Below are 14,325 nucleotides of genomic sequence, written 5' to 3' on the forward strand. Positions count from 1 at the left end.
GCTTCTATACATCTTTTTAGCCAGAATCTAACATCACATTTAGCTATCTTCCCATAGCCAAGGCAGTTTCTCCTGATTGACAGCTTCCAGGAGCACTGATGAGGCTTTTGGAAGCATCCTCATGGTCCTGAGGTTTGTCTGATGCACTTGATAGGAATGGAGTAGGAGTTGTTTGGAAGAATACAGAGGCAAAGTCACACTTTTATTGTATGATACTGTCTGATACATTTTATGAATATGATTCATGATAATGAATAACAGGCGTCATCATATGACTGACGTTTATTACATTTCTGCCCCGTAAAGTTTCCCCCTTTCTACACAATGTGATATAGGAGAAAGCCGTTAAGCCAAGCCCACCTCTGAACAGAATATGTCCTGCGCTATTTTACACACTTCTTGCTCCAAACTTGTAGCCACACCTTGTAACTTTTCAGTCCAGGCCCTTTGGTGGAAAATAGAGATGTGGAGAGTAAGGGTGTGCATTAGGCTGTTGGGAATCTTTTCAGTAGACACCCATCACCCCCAGGACTGAATTTCAGGCCTTCCCCCATGCTAAGGCAAATATTGTAGCACTGACTTCTCCATGAAAAAAAAAATAAATCTCCAATTTCATCGTGATATTTCTAAATCCAAATGTAGGATTGCTGTAACTTTAGCTTGTTCAAAACCAATTTTTAATGATGGCTCTTAAACACTTTAGCCTCCCTTGGAGCCCACCACCCACCAGAGTTAGTGGAAAAGAAAAGATACAGGGGTTGTGGGGGGGGGGGGAGTGGACCTGTTTAGAAAGGTTCTTTGGAGCAACTCCCATCTGTGTTGTCAGGAAATCAGCAGTTCACTTCACAGGTCGAAGGCAGCAGCAGCAACTCGATCTACATGCAAACACTTCACAGACACACTAGCAGTCCAGTTCAGTGGAGTCAGGATAGCAAACAGGAAATCAGCAGCGGTGGCACGACCTAGCAGAGACAGCCAGGCCCCTGCCTTTGCTTTAGCAGGACAGTCTCTCCTGTGTCTGCTTCAGGGAAACATCCCTTCACTTAGCCTTTCATGCCTGTGTCCACTTTAACGAACCCCTCCTTCATGTGTTTGCCCCAGCAGAACACCCACCATCCAGCACGTTCCAAAGAACCCTTAGCGTTTCCACTTCAGATCGCAGCGTTTCCATCTCATCTCTTTGGTTTTACGCCTGTATTTCTTCTCTCTTATGATTTAAAAAATTAGTTTCCCAGACACGCTTAATACATTTTTTTTTACCAGTTCTAAGTTCTGAAGTACATTTCAGAAATAATGCTAATGTTACTTCTAACAATATGAACAGATAAACAACTCGGTGTGTCTTCCCGTCCTTTTGGGATAACATACCTCACTAGGAATGTTTAAAGTCCAGCCATTCTTTTCAAAGTAAGAAAACCTATGTATGTCTGTATGCGTGCGTACAGGTATGTATATACACGTATGCATTTAGAAAAAGGGTCTCCTGCAGGCTAAGCCCTAAGTGGTTCCTGCTTGCACCTCCCAAATGCCTGGATAACCACTGTAAGCCACTACTCCCGGCTCAACCCGTAGTTAGGGTCTCATTTCTGTGAATTGACACCTCTTCACACAAAGGCAACATTTAATCGAGGCTGGTTTTACAGGTTCAGAGGTTTAGTCCATTATTACCATGCTGGGAAGCACGGCAGTGTGCACGGGGTTGAGGCAAAGAGCAGAGAGCTCTACCTCTTGATTGGAAGGCGGCAAGGAGGAGACCGAATATGTCTCACACTGGGTGTAGCTCAAGTATTTATATGAGAGCTCAAAGCCTTCTTCCACAATGACATACCCTGTCCAACAAGGCTACACCTCCTAATAGTGCCACTTCCTATGGGCCAAGCATTTAAATGCATGAGTCTATTCAAGTCACCACAGAACCTTAATTGTAAAATGTACTGTAATATGTTACCCTAATTTGAGGAGGGAGTTGTCATTTTCCTGATTAAAAAAAGACAGAGGGTTAGTAATATACCACATTGAAGATTTTCCTCCTCAGCAATTATGAAAGTAGTTTAACAGTAATATGCTTGGATTTACAAACTTGCCACTGAAGACGAGTCTATTTTCACTTACAACTAATGTCTACATGGTCCAGAACTTTAACACATCTTTTCTCCGGACAGAGGTGGTTTGCAAAACCTCCAGACTAAAACTGCTCACCTTCCCTATCTCCTCCCACTGGGCTTAGTCACTATAATATACAGCCTTCACGCAAACATGCAACCGGATGGGATGCGCAGCCCAGGCAGGCTTAGGTCCTCTGCGTGGAGCACACCAACAGCTTACTAGTAAACAATGGCCCCCGGTGTCACTTGGAGATTCCAGGTCAATTATTATTATGGAAACCCTGCAGAGCTCTCTCCCAGAGATGAAGCTCGTATGCCCAAGTCAGCTGCTCCTGCGGACTTGGCTCACCCACAGGCAGCGCAAAGTTTGCACCATCAGAACCGGGAAGTCACAATCTCTAGTTCTCTTTTATTACTTTATGCCACTGACTCATTAGATGACCGGCCAAAGGGTGAAGAAAAAAAGATGGCAACTTCCTTCCGATAGAAAGCACCGGCTTGGGACGGGAAAGGGAAAGAGTGGCCCAACTGGACAACAACAGCCCATAAGTCAGCCTGCTACAGCCTCCTTGGGCTTAAGTGGAGGTGGCGCTGAGATGCTGGGCGGGGCCTCTAGAAACCGCGGGGGCCGGAGGCGGCGCCTCGAAAACCACGCCCGCCTCCAGGTGCTTAACGTCACGCAGCCCGCGCCGCGCTGATTGGCCCCTTCGGGGAGCCCCGCCCCTTCAGCTGTAGTCGCGCCGGCTTAGGCGTCGCCGCCATCTTTGTTGATGTGTCAGCTCCGCAGGGGTTTTGGGGGAAAACCTCCGCTGAGAGCCCGGGATCGGCAGTGGTCTCCGCGCGTGACTTCCTCACCCACTCCGCGTCGGCTACACGCAGCCATGGGTTCGTCGGCCCTGGAGCCGGAGCTCCATCGGCCTCGCTAGGGTGCGGCCCGGGGTTGGAGGACGGACGGTGAGTGACCGAGGGGCGTCCGGGGCGGGCGCCGGCGCCGGGGGCTCGGCGAGCGCCGGTCTGCGCGCGTGGACGCGACGGGGCTAGCGGGGCCCTAGGGGGGCTGTGCCCGGAGCGCGGCCGCTCCCCCGCCTCACCAGCGCGGCATCTCCGGGGACGCGGTCCGCAGCGTTTGGCTTTTCCAAAGATCCCGATGTATTTTCATATATTTTCACCTTGGTAGGAAAACCATTTCAGATTTCTCCTCTCCCCTTCTACCTATCCTCAAAGTAGCAATCCCAGGGAAACAGCGCGCGGGGAGAAGGATGGCTCAGCTGCCAACAATTCGTAACTTGTTACAATATTCACATCTTGATTGTTATTTAGAGAAGAGACTCGGGTTTGTACGCAGAAGACCTGGGTTAGAGTCAGAAAAGACTACAGTAAAAAAAAAAAAATGACAGCGAACCAGAAAGATGTCTCAGACCCAGTGTCACGCACGGTCCTTTGATGTTCCAGCCTTTTCCTTTCTTCTGAAGTGGTACACAGGGTGTTTGGGAAAAAGATGAAACAAATCAGTTATGACAGTGTTTCAAAGGTGCACGTGTAGCCAGCCATCCCAAGGAAAATCCGTCTGTTAAGTGTTAGGTTTATTGGTGTGGATGTGGCCTTTGTGCCATTAGTGCACTTAATTGTGAAGGAGATTAAGGACTCAGAGACAAGTGATACTGGGACGGATGTGTCTTGTGTATCAAGTCCACCGCGTGCAGCTACTTTTTAGCTCTTCGTTAATTAATGGTTGCACTAATGAAACAACAGTAATGATTGGCCTACATCTTTTATTGTTCCTTTTTGGTCTTCCCATGTTCAGTGCAGATTTTGGGAAGACCATAATTGTGTACTGTTGCTCCAAGGCCTTCTCCTTTGTACAGGATAATACATACGTTAAGTATAACTTTGGAAGGCTACCAGAAGATGCAGGGACTGTGTTTAGTTTTTGGAAGGCCTTTTCTAATTCAAAAGAATAGAAACTTAAGGTGTTTGATGGAGAACAGGTTCCAAGGAGTAAGGTTGACATTTCCCAGTCTGATTTTTTTTTTTTTTCAGACTGAAAGGCTGAGTGGTAGAAGAGGGACCACTCTTAAACCTTTAGTTCCTTCACACAGGAACCAAAGACTTATTCTTTGATGCTATGCAGTGCGGCAGCATGGCTGCTGCTGCTTGCTTAGCGTGTTCAGTTCTGAAAGTGACTGTGATGAACAGAACACTCAGCCCAGCTCTCTGAGGAAGCTGTGATGGTTGGGAGCCCAGGCAGCCTTCCCGAGAAAACTCTTTCCATTTGACAGCATCTACCCTGGTTTACAAAAGTCGTTCAACTCACTGTAACGAGAGAATATTCAACTTCAAATTCTGGTTGGTTTGTTTGTTTTTAATAATAAAACTAAGGTTTTTCTTTTCCTTTTTGTCTTTAAATGACTACGGTCAAGTTTTGATTTTTCTCATAAACATCACTTCATTTACAATAGTTTTATTTAGTATTTATTTTAGAAGCAACAACAGGATAGATAATTTAGACCTACAAATGCTACTGTAATCTTACACCACTTCAAACTTATTTGAATTTGCTTAACGGAGAGTTTGCTCTAAGAAGTAAACTATTAGGTAAAGGGGCAGTAGACACCAAGAGCAGAAGCAGACTCTAGGATAATGGTAACTGTCATGAGCGCATTTCTTAAAGTTTGAGCTGGTCATTCATTGTAGGCTTATGTAGTAAGTACTAAATAGGTGTTGTTTTTAATAAAACTTAAATCTTACCAAATTAACCAAATTCAGGCATAAGTACAACTCTTTTAGTAAATGTAGAAATTCTATTTAATTAAATTCATTTTTCTTATATTTGGTTTTCAGATTTTTTTTTAAGATTTATTTTATATATATCAGTAGACTGTCACTGTCTTCAGACACACCAGAAGAGGGCATCAGATCCCATTATAGATGGTTTTGAGCCCACCATGTGGAACTGAACTCAGGACCTCTGCAAGAGCAGTCAGTGCTCTTAACCGCTGAGCCATCTCTCCAGCCCCATTTTCAGACTTTTTTGAAAGAAGAGTTAAATAAAAATACTTAGATTTTCTCAGACTTCATTGCAGTTGATACATTCTGTACAAGTCGCTTCAAGGTAGAGTTCTGTATTAATGTTATGCTCAATACTTTAAAAGCCATTTTAGAGTCTAAAGTACCCAAACCATGGTTGCAGTGGTGAGAGTGTTACTGCTGCAAGATGAATCCGATATCCAGTGTCTCACTGAAGATACAGTAGGGGAAACTCAAGAAGACAGAAGCAACTGTGGGCTGTGTGCCCTCTGTGTGACGGTTAGAGAGCTGAGGCAACTTAGTACATTCAAACTGTAATTGGGCTTGATGCTGAATCTGAAGTCTTCCTTCTTGGAGAACCAGTTCTAGAGATCTTTGAAACAACCGTCTTAGCTTTTTTCTCTTAAAGTAAGAATGGGTGTAGGTAAGTTCGCCTTCTGTGAAACCCCAGTGCTGGTGGCTCTTTGCATCAGGGAAATGTGACTGACAAGTATTTCTTACGCAGCTTCTCTTCTGTTTCTCTGCTTCGTTATTTTAATTTAAAAGCGTAATCTAGCTAAGTGTGTCAACACTTACTACTTAGGGATTATGAGGGGATAATGATTGGATGCGTTTTGATTTTTTCCTTTTGACTTGAGATGACAGGCCAGAATTTTGCTAGAGCTGATAGAAAAGGAAAGGAAGTTACTTTACTTATGCTACTTTCAAACTCCTTTGGGAAATATGCAAAAACTGTCTTAAAGTATTTATATTTCCTTACAAAGGACAGGAAACCATTTTATTGACTTAAATAAGTGATCTCCCAAGCCTAGGTTGCATATGTTAATGTATATTAACTTGAGAAGGAAGTCTACAGCTAGAATTATTGGGGGGCGGTGGAGTGGTGCAAAATTGAAAAATTATAAAAAATATTTGAACTAAGATTATTCAACTGGATTTAAAGCCAAGCCTTTATCCTGAAATGTTGGTTTGCGTTCTACTGCTACAGTGGGAAGGATTCTGATTTGTGGTCTCAGCAGTTTACAGCAGCAAAACAAAGATTTAACAGGCTCAGTATTAGTCACACTGTACCCGAGGCCTGCACCTGAGGGTGCCTGGTTTATTTTGCACCATGTTCCCAATGCCTACAACAGTGTCCATATGGAAAAGCTGCCCCATGCATTTTGGCAGGTGAACACTTGGGACTTTATTCTTGAGCTGGTTCCTCTGCATGATGCTCATTTGTTGACTTGTTACCAATTATCTGTAGATTGAATTCAGTTTCTATTTATAGTTTTGTGAGCCAGCCTACGGTTTTGTTCTTATAGAACTAATTATGGGAAACCAGAAATAGTACTGAAAGCTGTTAGTGTTTTCAGTTATGTAGTTTTGTGTGGAATAACTTTCTAGAAATCCGAGTGTGTTCATTAAGGAATGCAAGAGGCTCTGGGATAGTGCTTGGCATGGCGCCTTTTTGCTGGGTGGCTGCAGCTGCTGCGCTGCAGTCGGATCGCCCAGTTCCCACTGCCACAGGCCTGTACTGCTGTGTCAGCAACAGAAGGACTACGAGGACAGCGGGGGATTGGGAGGAATTTTGTGATTACAAGTGTTTTTCCTCAGAAGCAACAGTTATTACAAAGTCAGAATAGCAGTGCATGTCGTAATCAATGAGCACACTTACTGTGTGTATCTGTGTCACACAGATACTGTGTATGTCTCTGACTGAGGTTGGTCTGTACCAGCACTTGAGACAGGCTTGCAGCTCTTCCCTACCTTTCCTGTTTCTTCCTTTTGTAGCTTACTGGTAGTAGGCTGTTTAATCTTCCATAATTTTCACGACAGCATTCCTTCTAAAAAACCCAAATACTTGGACAGTATCCAAATTGCTGTACATGAGCATCACTAACTGGGGATGCCTGTAGGGAACTCAGCTGACGCTCCTGTCGCCTAGTTAGTGGTGGACAGATGAGCTGCTCATGAGGTTGATTGGTTTCTGTTTGCACAGTTCTTACATACTCCTTGGTGTTGCCCTTGCTACATATGCAAGCACAGGTCCTCTGTAACATCTTCCTTTCCTCTGGTCTCGTGTCAGTATTCACTGGCACAGCAACAGACAAATGTGCAGTTCTAATGGTTCTCAGATGTCAGTTTGCATAATGACCTTTTTACAGGTCATGGCATATTGAGATACACTAATGTAAGTTTCTTGTCTTTTAAATTTAGTCTTTAATTGATAAGACACACAAAACAAATTCTAGGCTTGGGTAAATAGCTTGTTTTGTTTGGATTTGTTACCTAGATGAAGCTCCTGTAGACTGTAAGACACGTTTGTTGTTCTGCCCTGTCTGTACACTAGGAGTCTCCTTACAGCCTGCCCAGGAAATGCTGTCCTCCCCACATCATTTCACAGAGCCAGTGGGTGCTTCTGTCTTTGTGAAGCACTGAGGAGTTTGCAAAGACGGTAGTAAATGTTGTGCAGAGTGCACTTGTTAGGCCTATCTCTTTATTCTGTTACTGTTTGATGTTACAGACGTTTCAGTCTGAGTCAATTTTCTTGCAGTCATCTAAAAGGTGGCTGCCTCTTCAGAAGGGTCAAGAAAGGCCGCATCTTCTCCATGAGTGTAGGCAGTGTGTTCCAGTGTACAGGTTGCTCTTGTGTTTGTATAGGGATGGTAATCAGTCTCTGGGTAGACTGACAGGAAAAGTGGGGCAGTCCATGGACAGTGTGCGCATGGCATTGCAGTAGAGCAGCGGCACTTTCTGAATGTGGGCAGAGATCAGGTTTGGAAACTTATATAACTGCTTTACTCAGGAATCTTAGTGATTTCATTAAAGAAAAGAAAATAGAAAAAAGGAGTGGGGGATCCTATTCTCCCTGAAGAAAACTTGAAACTCTTAGCCCCTAACTGCTTGATGTAACAGTGTCTGCCTAAACCCTCCTCCCAAGAGAGACAGGCTTGTGTCTTTTCTCTGGCTAGCCTCTGCAGAGTGGAGACAGGATTTCATTACCTGAAACTTTAAAGACGGGAGAGGCTGGTCCGGGTGCATGACTTGAGCTGGCCGTTTGATGACTGAAGAGGAGCTAAGTGTGGAACAGTATTGCAGCTTCCTAGCCTGCACACTTGCTCTCTTACAGTGGAGGGCTCACTTCACGACAGCCAGGATACTACATACTTCATCACTTCTGAATCTGGTGATTTGTCACTTCCCTTAGCAAGCCTGCCTCACCCCCATGACTGTCACAAATAATCTGCCCTTCTGTTAACTACTTTGCCCTTTGATTTGAAATTATCGAAAGAGAATTAAATGAGATCAAGAAACAGTGCTCCAGGTGTGAGATGAGGCCTAGGTTGGGTTGAAGGGAGGGATAGCATCAGAAAAGCAGGAGAACAATTGCTTAATAGATTCTGAAAGCAGCGGGAGCAAAGGGAGACGTTTGTTGACCAAGCACATGATGCTGTGCATGGGTACTCGGTTACAAGTACTAGCGGCAGGATTGAGGGTTAGCCAGCTTGAGTTTAAGACTTTGGAGAAAGCTCCAATAGGAACGCCTCTTCAGGTAGACTAATATAGCATGAAGAGGGGATAGATAATTCCATGTCTGTAACTTGGTACAGGACTGGAAACTCTCATCTAGGCATCAGCTATGTGTTACTGCTTCAGTCAGCTAACTGGGTAACTGCTATGAAGGGAGAAAGAAATGAGTGAGCCCTGGAGACCAAGGAAGCAGAATGAAAGAATGTGGGTTTTTGTTGACAAATCATGACACACAAATAAAACTCTTAAAGTTGTTGATCAAATTTCTTTTTACTTAACGGAATGCTGGGGAGTCACAATGCCTTTGTCGTCTGTTCTCTTCTGAAGGCATTCCTTATCTGCCAACCAGCGTGTATTCGTCTGCTATGAGTTCAACCTCTGTTGGTAGAACATCAGCTAGTTGTGATGTTTAAAGCCACTGCAGGTTTACATTTGTAAGATTTTAACTTTAGCAGTAGCGTAGTATATCTTACATTTACTGTGTATCATATCACGTGTGGTACCTTTAAAGAGCTTCACTTTGAGTGGGCTGTTTATTGTATATCATATCACAGGTTATATCTTTAAAGAGAGTCACTTTGAGTGAGCTAGTTTGTAAGTTGCTCTGAGGCTAGTGTACCTGCCTGAGATTCTTTTTTTTTTTTTTCATTCCAAGATTTTGGAATAAATTACTGAGATTTTTAAGTGTTCACTGCATTTATTTGTCTGGTCTAAAGTCTATACTATCAATACCAGCTTGCTTATGAAACATATACAGCACGGTGGTGTTCATTTGTGTCATTTGGAGGTAGGTGATACATAATTAAGTTTTTGGGAGCCTAGGTTCTAAAAGTCTGCAGTAATCGTTGTCTCCACAGGTGGTCCAAAGGAACAGCATGTTTGACAGACAAGATGGCCTTTTCTTCCTTACAGTTGAATCTTTTCTGCAGTCCTGGGATAACGCCCTTCAAGCACTTGCCTTATTTATTTTATGCAAGCTTTAGGTCAGCAAGTGTATGAGGGGTCACTGGGTGCTGGGATTCATACAGGAAAATCAAATGGTGTACAAGTCTTAGGATTTATTATAATTCACCCTTAGCAAAATCCCCTCCTGCTTAGTGCTGAGGGTCTATGCAGCCAGTCATCTCTTCTTGTCTCAGTGTACTCTGATCACGACCTTTCTCAAAGCCTGAAGTAAGCATGCGCTTTCCTGTTGTAAAATGGAATCTTTTTTCCCATGTGTATACTTCAGAGCAGAATTCCTTATTAGAATTGCAGTCTAATCTCATCTCTGGTAACTCATCTGCCTGTCTGGGCACTGCGAAAGCATGGCCAAAGTCACAGGCAGTGTTTTTCATCGAGATCACTAGTTTTTTTTGTTGTGTTTTTCAAGACAGCGTTTCTCTGTGCAGCTCTGACTGTCCTGGAACTCGCTCTGTAGGTCGAGCTGGCCTTGAACTTAGAGATCCACCTGCTTCTGCCTCCTGAGTATTGGTATCGAATGTGTGCACCACAAACTACTGCCTGGCTGGATTTTTTTTTTGTATTAAATTTTATTTTTCATTATGTGTATATGTGTCAGGGTTAGGGGTTGTGCATATGAGACCGGTTCCAGAGGAGGCCAAAAGAAGGCGTCAGATCCTCTGGAACTGAAAGTACAGGCAGTTGTGAACTGCCCACCACAGGTGCTGGGAGCTGAACTTGAGTCCTTCATAAGAGCAGTATGCACTCTTAACTGCTGTACCATCTCTCCAGCCTCTGGTAGAAGATTTTGTATTCTGTATGTCAGGGAAAAATTTGAAGTTGAATAATTTCCCATAAAGAAGAGAGAGGAGGAACCTTTGTAAATAATGTAATCGCGTATCCCCACCTAGTCAAATGAAATGCTGCTCTTCCTGACCTAGACTGTGTTGATTTGCACTGAAGAGAATGCTTACTTAGAAACAAGCAGGGGAGCACCCCAGGCCCCTGTCAGGGGGAAGCTGCTCCTGGCACACACAGGTCAGTGCCCGCTCGGTCTGCACTGAAGCAGGCCCTGGTTCTAAGTCTCCTTCTTGGTGAGCTTTGTCACCACTCGCTGGTGCCCTGCTCTGAGGCTGCTGCCTAATGCTTTAGCTGCTGTCCTTTTGCCCATCTCCTCAAAGGGCTTAAATAGTGTGTGCCCACAGAAGGGGAGGCCATTCTCCTTTCTAACCTTCCCATTACATGCTCTGCCCCTTAACTAGAGAGGCCAGCTGGCCCATGACAGAAAAGAGGGGGTCAGTGTCCACTCTGGGTCTCTCTTCTATGTCTAGGGGAGGCCCTTATTAGAGGAATTATGAATGGGACACTTCATGGGCATGTCTAATTTTTTTAATTTGATTTCTTAGATGTAAATGAAGATCAGGAGCAGATTTGAAGGAATGCAAAGTGAATTGGTGCCAGTCAGCATGTCGGAGACAGAACACGTAGCCTCCATTTCTTCTGACGCAGCTCCTGAGGAAACATCAGAGTTGAGGGATGACTCGTGCGTCTCAGTTTCTGCTGACGAAAGCAGCACATTAGAAACAGGAGCTGAACTATTGTCATTGGACTCTGACAGAATTTTATGTCAGACTAATGAACACTGTAGTCAGACCGAAGTACAGGAGAGCCATATTCCAGACGGTGGCAGTGGTGAGAATTCTTGTGCTAACACAGACACATGCCCAAAAGATTCTGGACAAATAGATGACTTTCCTGGCGGAGACTTTACAGAACAAGTGTCAAAAACCAAGGAGCCAGAACACACAGTAACACAGATACTGGCAGAGTTAAAGTCATCTACACCCACAGAAGCTGGTAATCCAAAGACGACCTCAGCAAGCCTCTACGATACAGACTGCACCAGGAAGCTCATTTCAAAGATGAAGACTGTTTCAGCCTCAGACGATTTGTTGGGAGAAATCGAATCTGAGCTCTTATCTGCTGAGTTTGTGGAGGACCACCAAGTCCCAAATGGAGTGAATAAAGGAGAGCAGGCCTTAGCCCTGTTTGAGAAATGTGTGCACAGCAGGTACTTGCAGCAGGAGCTCACTGTTAAACAGTAAGTCTGCTGCTACTGCGGGACACACACACACACACACACACGCTCCTTCAAGGAGAGGACTCTGTGTCCGCCTTGTTTCAGAATGCAGCCATGCAGAGTTGGTCTACTTCCCCAAGTAACTGGGCAGCTTCCATTTGCTGCTTGCTTACAGTAGTAAAGCAGCGGTAAAGCGTGTGTGCTCACTAGGGAGCAAGTCAGGGTTTTCACTTTTGAAACTAGGTATGTCAAAATCAGTTCAAAGGGAGATGAAAAGTCACGGATTCAGTTCAGAAGCTCACGGTTTAGAGAACAGGAGAATTAGTCAAGCAATTCTGCTTTTAAACATCTGTTTGTATAGTGTTTGATAAGTTTGATTTCCTTTAGCCTGTTTCTAATAGGATTTATTCTGTATTTTTATTGTACATTTTATAGTAAAGTGATATATAAGTTTGGGCATACTGTTACAATCTGTTACAAAGAAAAATAATACACACTATCTTTCACTAAACTACACACTTTTACACTACGCTGGGGATTACAGGGCACACAGACCATGCTCTGAGTGCTCTTTTATAGGTACTGGCTTTCCTTGCTTTGTTGTTTTCCATATTATTCTGTTAAAGCCACCAACCAGATGGCCCCAAAGCTGCTCACTCATTGTGTTTTTCCCAGTGAACTTCAATCTGCTGGTATTCATTTTCTATTTTTCTTACATTAATTTAAACTTTCTTAAATTTAAATTTTCTAAAGAAAAAGACTGTGTTATGATGTGAGGGTTTTGCACATGTGCAAGCCAGAGGAAGCTTTCTGGAGACGTTCCTCCTGTCTACCTTTGTATGGGTTCTGGGGAATCACATGTCAGTGAAACTGCAGTTGCCTTCTCACGAGCACCTCTGCTCACTTAGATCCTAACTTGGAATCCTTTTAATACACTCTGTGCTTCCATGGCTCAGACATCTGTGCTTCGGGCCCTTCTAGGCTTGGGGTAACTTCTTCACTCCCCTGCAGTCTGGATCTACTCCGATCACCCCCGCCCCCCAACACACAGTGATTATTTCTGATGCCCTTTCCTACTTTCCTTAGAGCCTGACAGTTTATACAGCACTTAAACATTTTAAGATACATACATTTAATAATCTCACTTACTATTAATCATGTGACTGGGGCACACGTTAACTCATGGAATGTGCACAGAGAGACAACACGTCCTACCCTCACTCGGCCTTAGGTTTATGAGGTACCTGAGGCAGATTAAGAAACTTGTCCAGGTCAGGTGGAAATATCTACAGAGCCAAGCTTCTGACTTGTTTTATCAGTTGTTACAGGAAATCATCTGGCTGCAAGTTGCTGGACCGAACTAAACAGTATTAGGTGTAAAGACAAACAAGTTCTTTGTCCACCCAGCAGAGGGAGCAGCGGGCAGTAGAGTAGGGAGTGGCTCAGCAGCAGCCTGGAGCTTGTGGAGTCTGAGTCAGTGCTCTCTCCTGTGAGAGACTGTGCTTGCCTGGCGTTACTCTTGTGGATAGTGAGGTGTCTATAAGTGTTACTGTAACCTGCATTGATCTTTTGCTTTACATATAATACTTTTAATTTCAAATAAAACATTTGTTGATTCAGGTAAGCAGCTAGATGTTTTCTTAACTTTTATCTCCATTTAATTTTTTTTTAATTTTTAATATTATTTTTATTACGTATTTTCCTCAATTACATTTCCAATGCTATCCCAAAAGTCCCCCATACCCTCCCCCCCACTCCCCTACCCACCCACTCCCACTTTTTGGCCCTGGCGTTCCCCTGTACTGAGGCATATAAAGTTTGCACGACCAATGGGCCTCTCTTTCCACTGATGGCCGACTAGACCATCTTTTGATACAAATGCAGCTAGAGTCAAGAGCTCCGGGGTACTGGTTAGTTCATAATGTTGTTCCACCTATAGAGTTGCAGATCCCTTTAGCTCCTTGGGTACTTTCTCTAGCTCCTCCATTGGGGGCCCTGTGATCCATCCAATAGCTGACTGAACATCCACTTCTGTGTTTGCTAGGCCCCTCCATTTAATTTTTTATGAAGAACACTGTTTCAGTTCCTTTATTGAAAATTTCATAAATGCATCCTTTCCCAGATGTTTGATATATTCCCGTTTACTGAGTTTTCTTTTGTTTGTTTTTTCCTGGGAAAATTGTATATATTGTCATTTGGAAATGATTCTACAATCAGGCTGGTTACGATGTTTATCCTCATATAGCATAGCTAGTTACCTGTGTGTTTCTTAAACCTTTAAGATACACCCTTTTTTGAAAATTTCCTGTTTAAAATACCGTTTCCTTCCTCCCTCCTCTGGGTCTGTGTCTTGCTGTATGCCCTGCTCTCCCGTTTCTTCCCCTCCCTTTCCTTCATTCTTTCTCTCACCCCCTCTTCCTTTTTTTCATCCTCTTCTCCCTGTTTTGTGCTAGAGGACCTTAATGCTGGGTGTGTATTCTACTACACCCAGCCCTACCACCGCTGTGTTGTACATTAAATCCCCAGGACTTGTCTGAACCTGGAACTTTGTACCCTGTGGATCTAAGCTCCTCTGTCTACTTTCTGGATCTGGAAAATACCACTCCACCCTTTTTATTCTGTTATCTCATGTATCAGTAGTACTGCTCAGTGACC

General features: G+C 43.9%; 1 protein-coding gene across 1 annotated transcript in view; it reads left to right on the forward strand.

The window, feature by feature from the left end:
* Window positions 1-2,540: 2,540 nt before the first annotated feature.
* The window catches only part of Ccdc186 (coiled-coil domain containing 186), a 35,147-nt gene continuing 23,362 nt past the window's right edge, over window positions 2,541-14,325 (forward strand). The window contains exons 1-2 of the mRNA XM_021152007.2: window positions 2,541-3,059; window positions 10,997-11,691. Coding sequence (XP_021007666.1) covers window positions 11,003-11,691 — 689 coding nt within the window. The 5' untranslated portion in view covers window positions 2,541-3,059; window positions 10,997-11,002. The remainder of the gene's footprint in view (window positions 3,060-10,996; window positions 11,692-14,325) is intronic.

The sequence above is a fragment of the Mus caroli genome, unplaced genomic scaffold (assembly GCF_978045245.1).
Source record: "Mus caroli unplaced genomic scaffold, Mus_caroli_1 scaffold_20, whole genome shotgun sequence".
NCBI classification, from domain to species: Eukaryota; Metazoa; Chordata; class Mammalia; order Rodentia; family Muridae; genus Mus; species Mus caroli.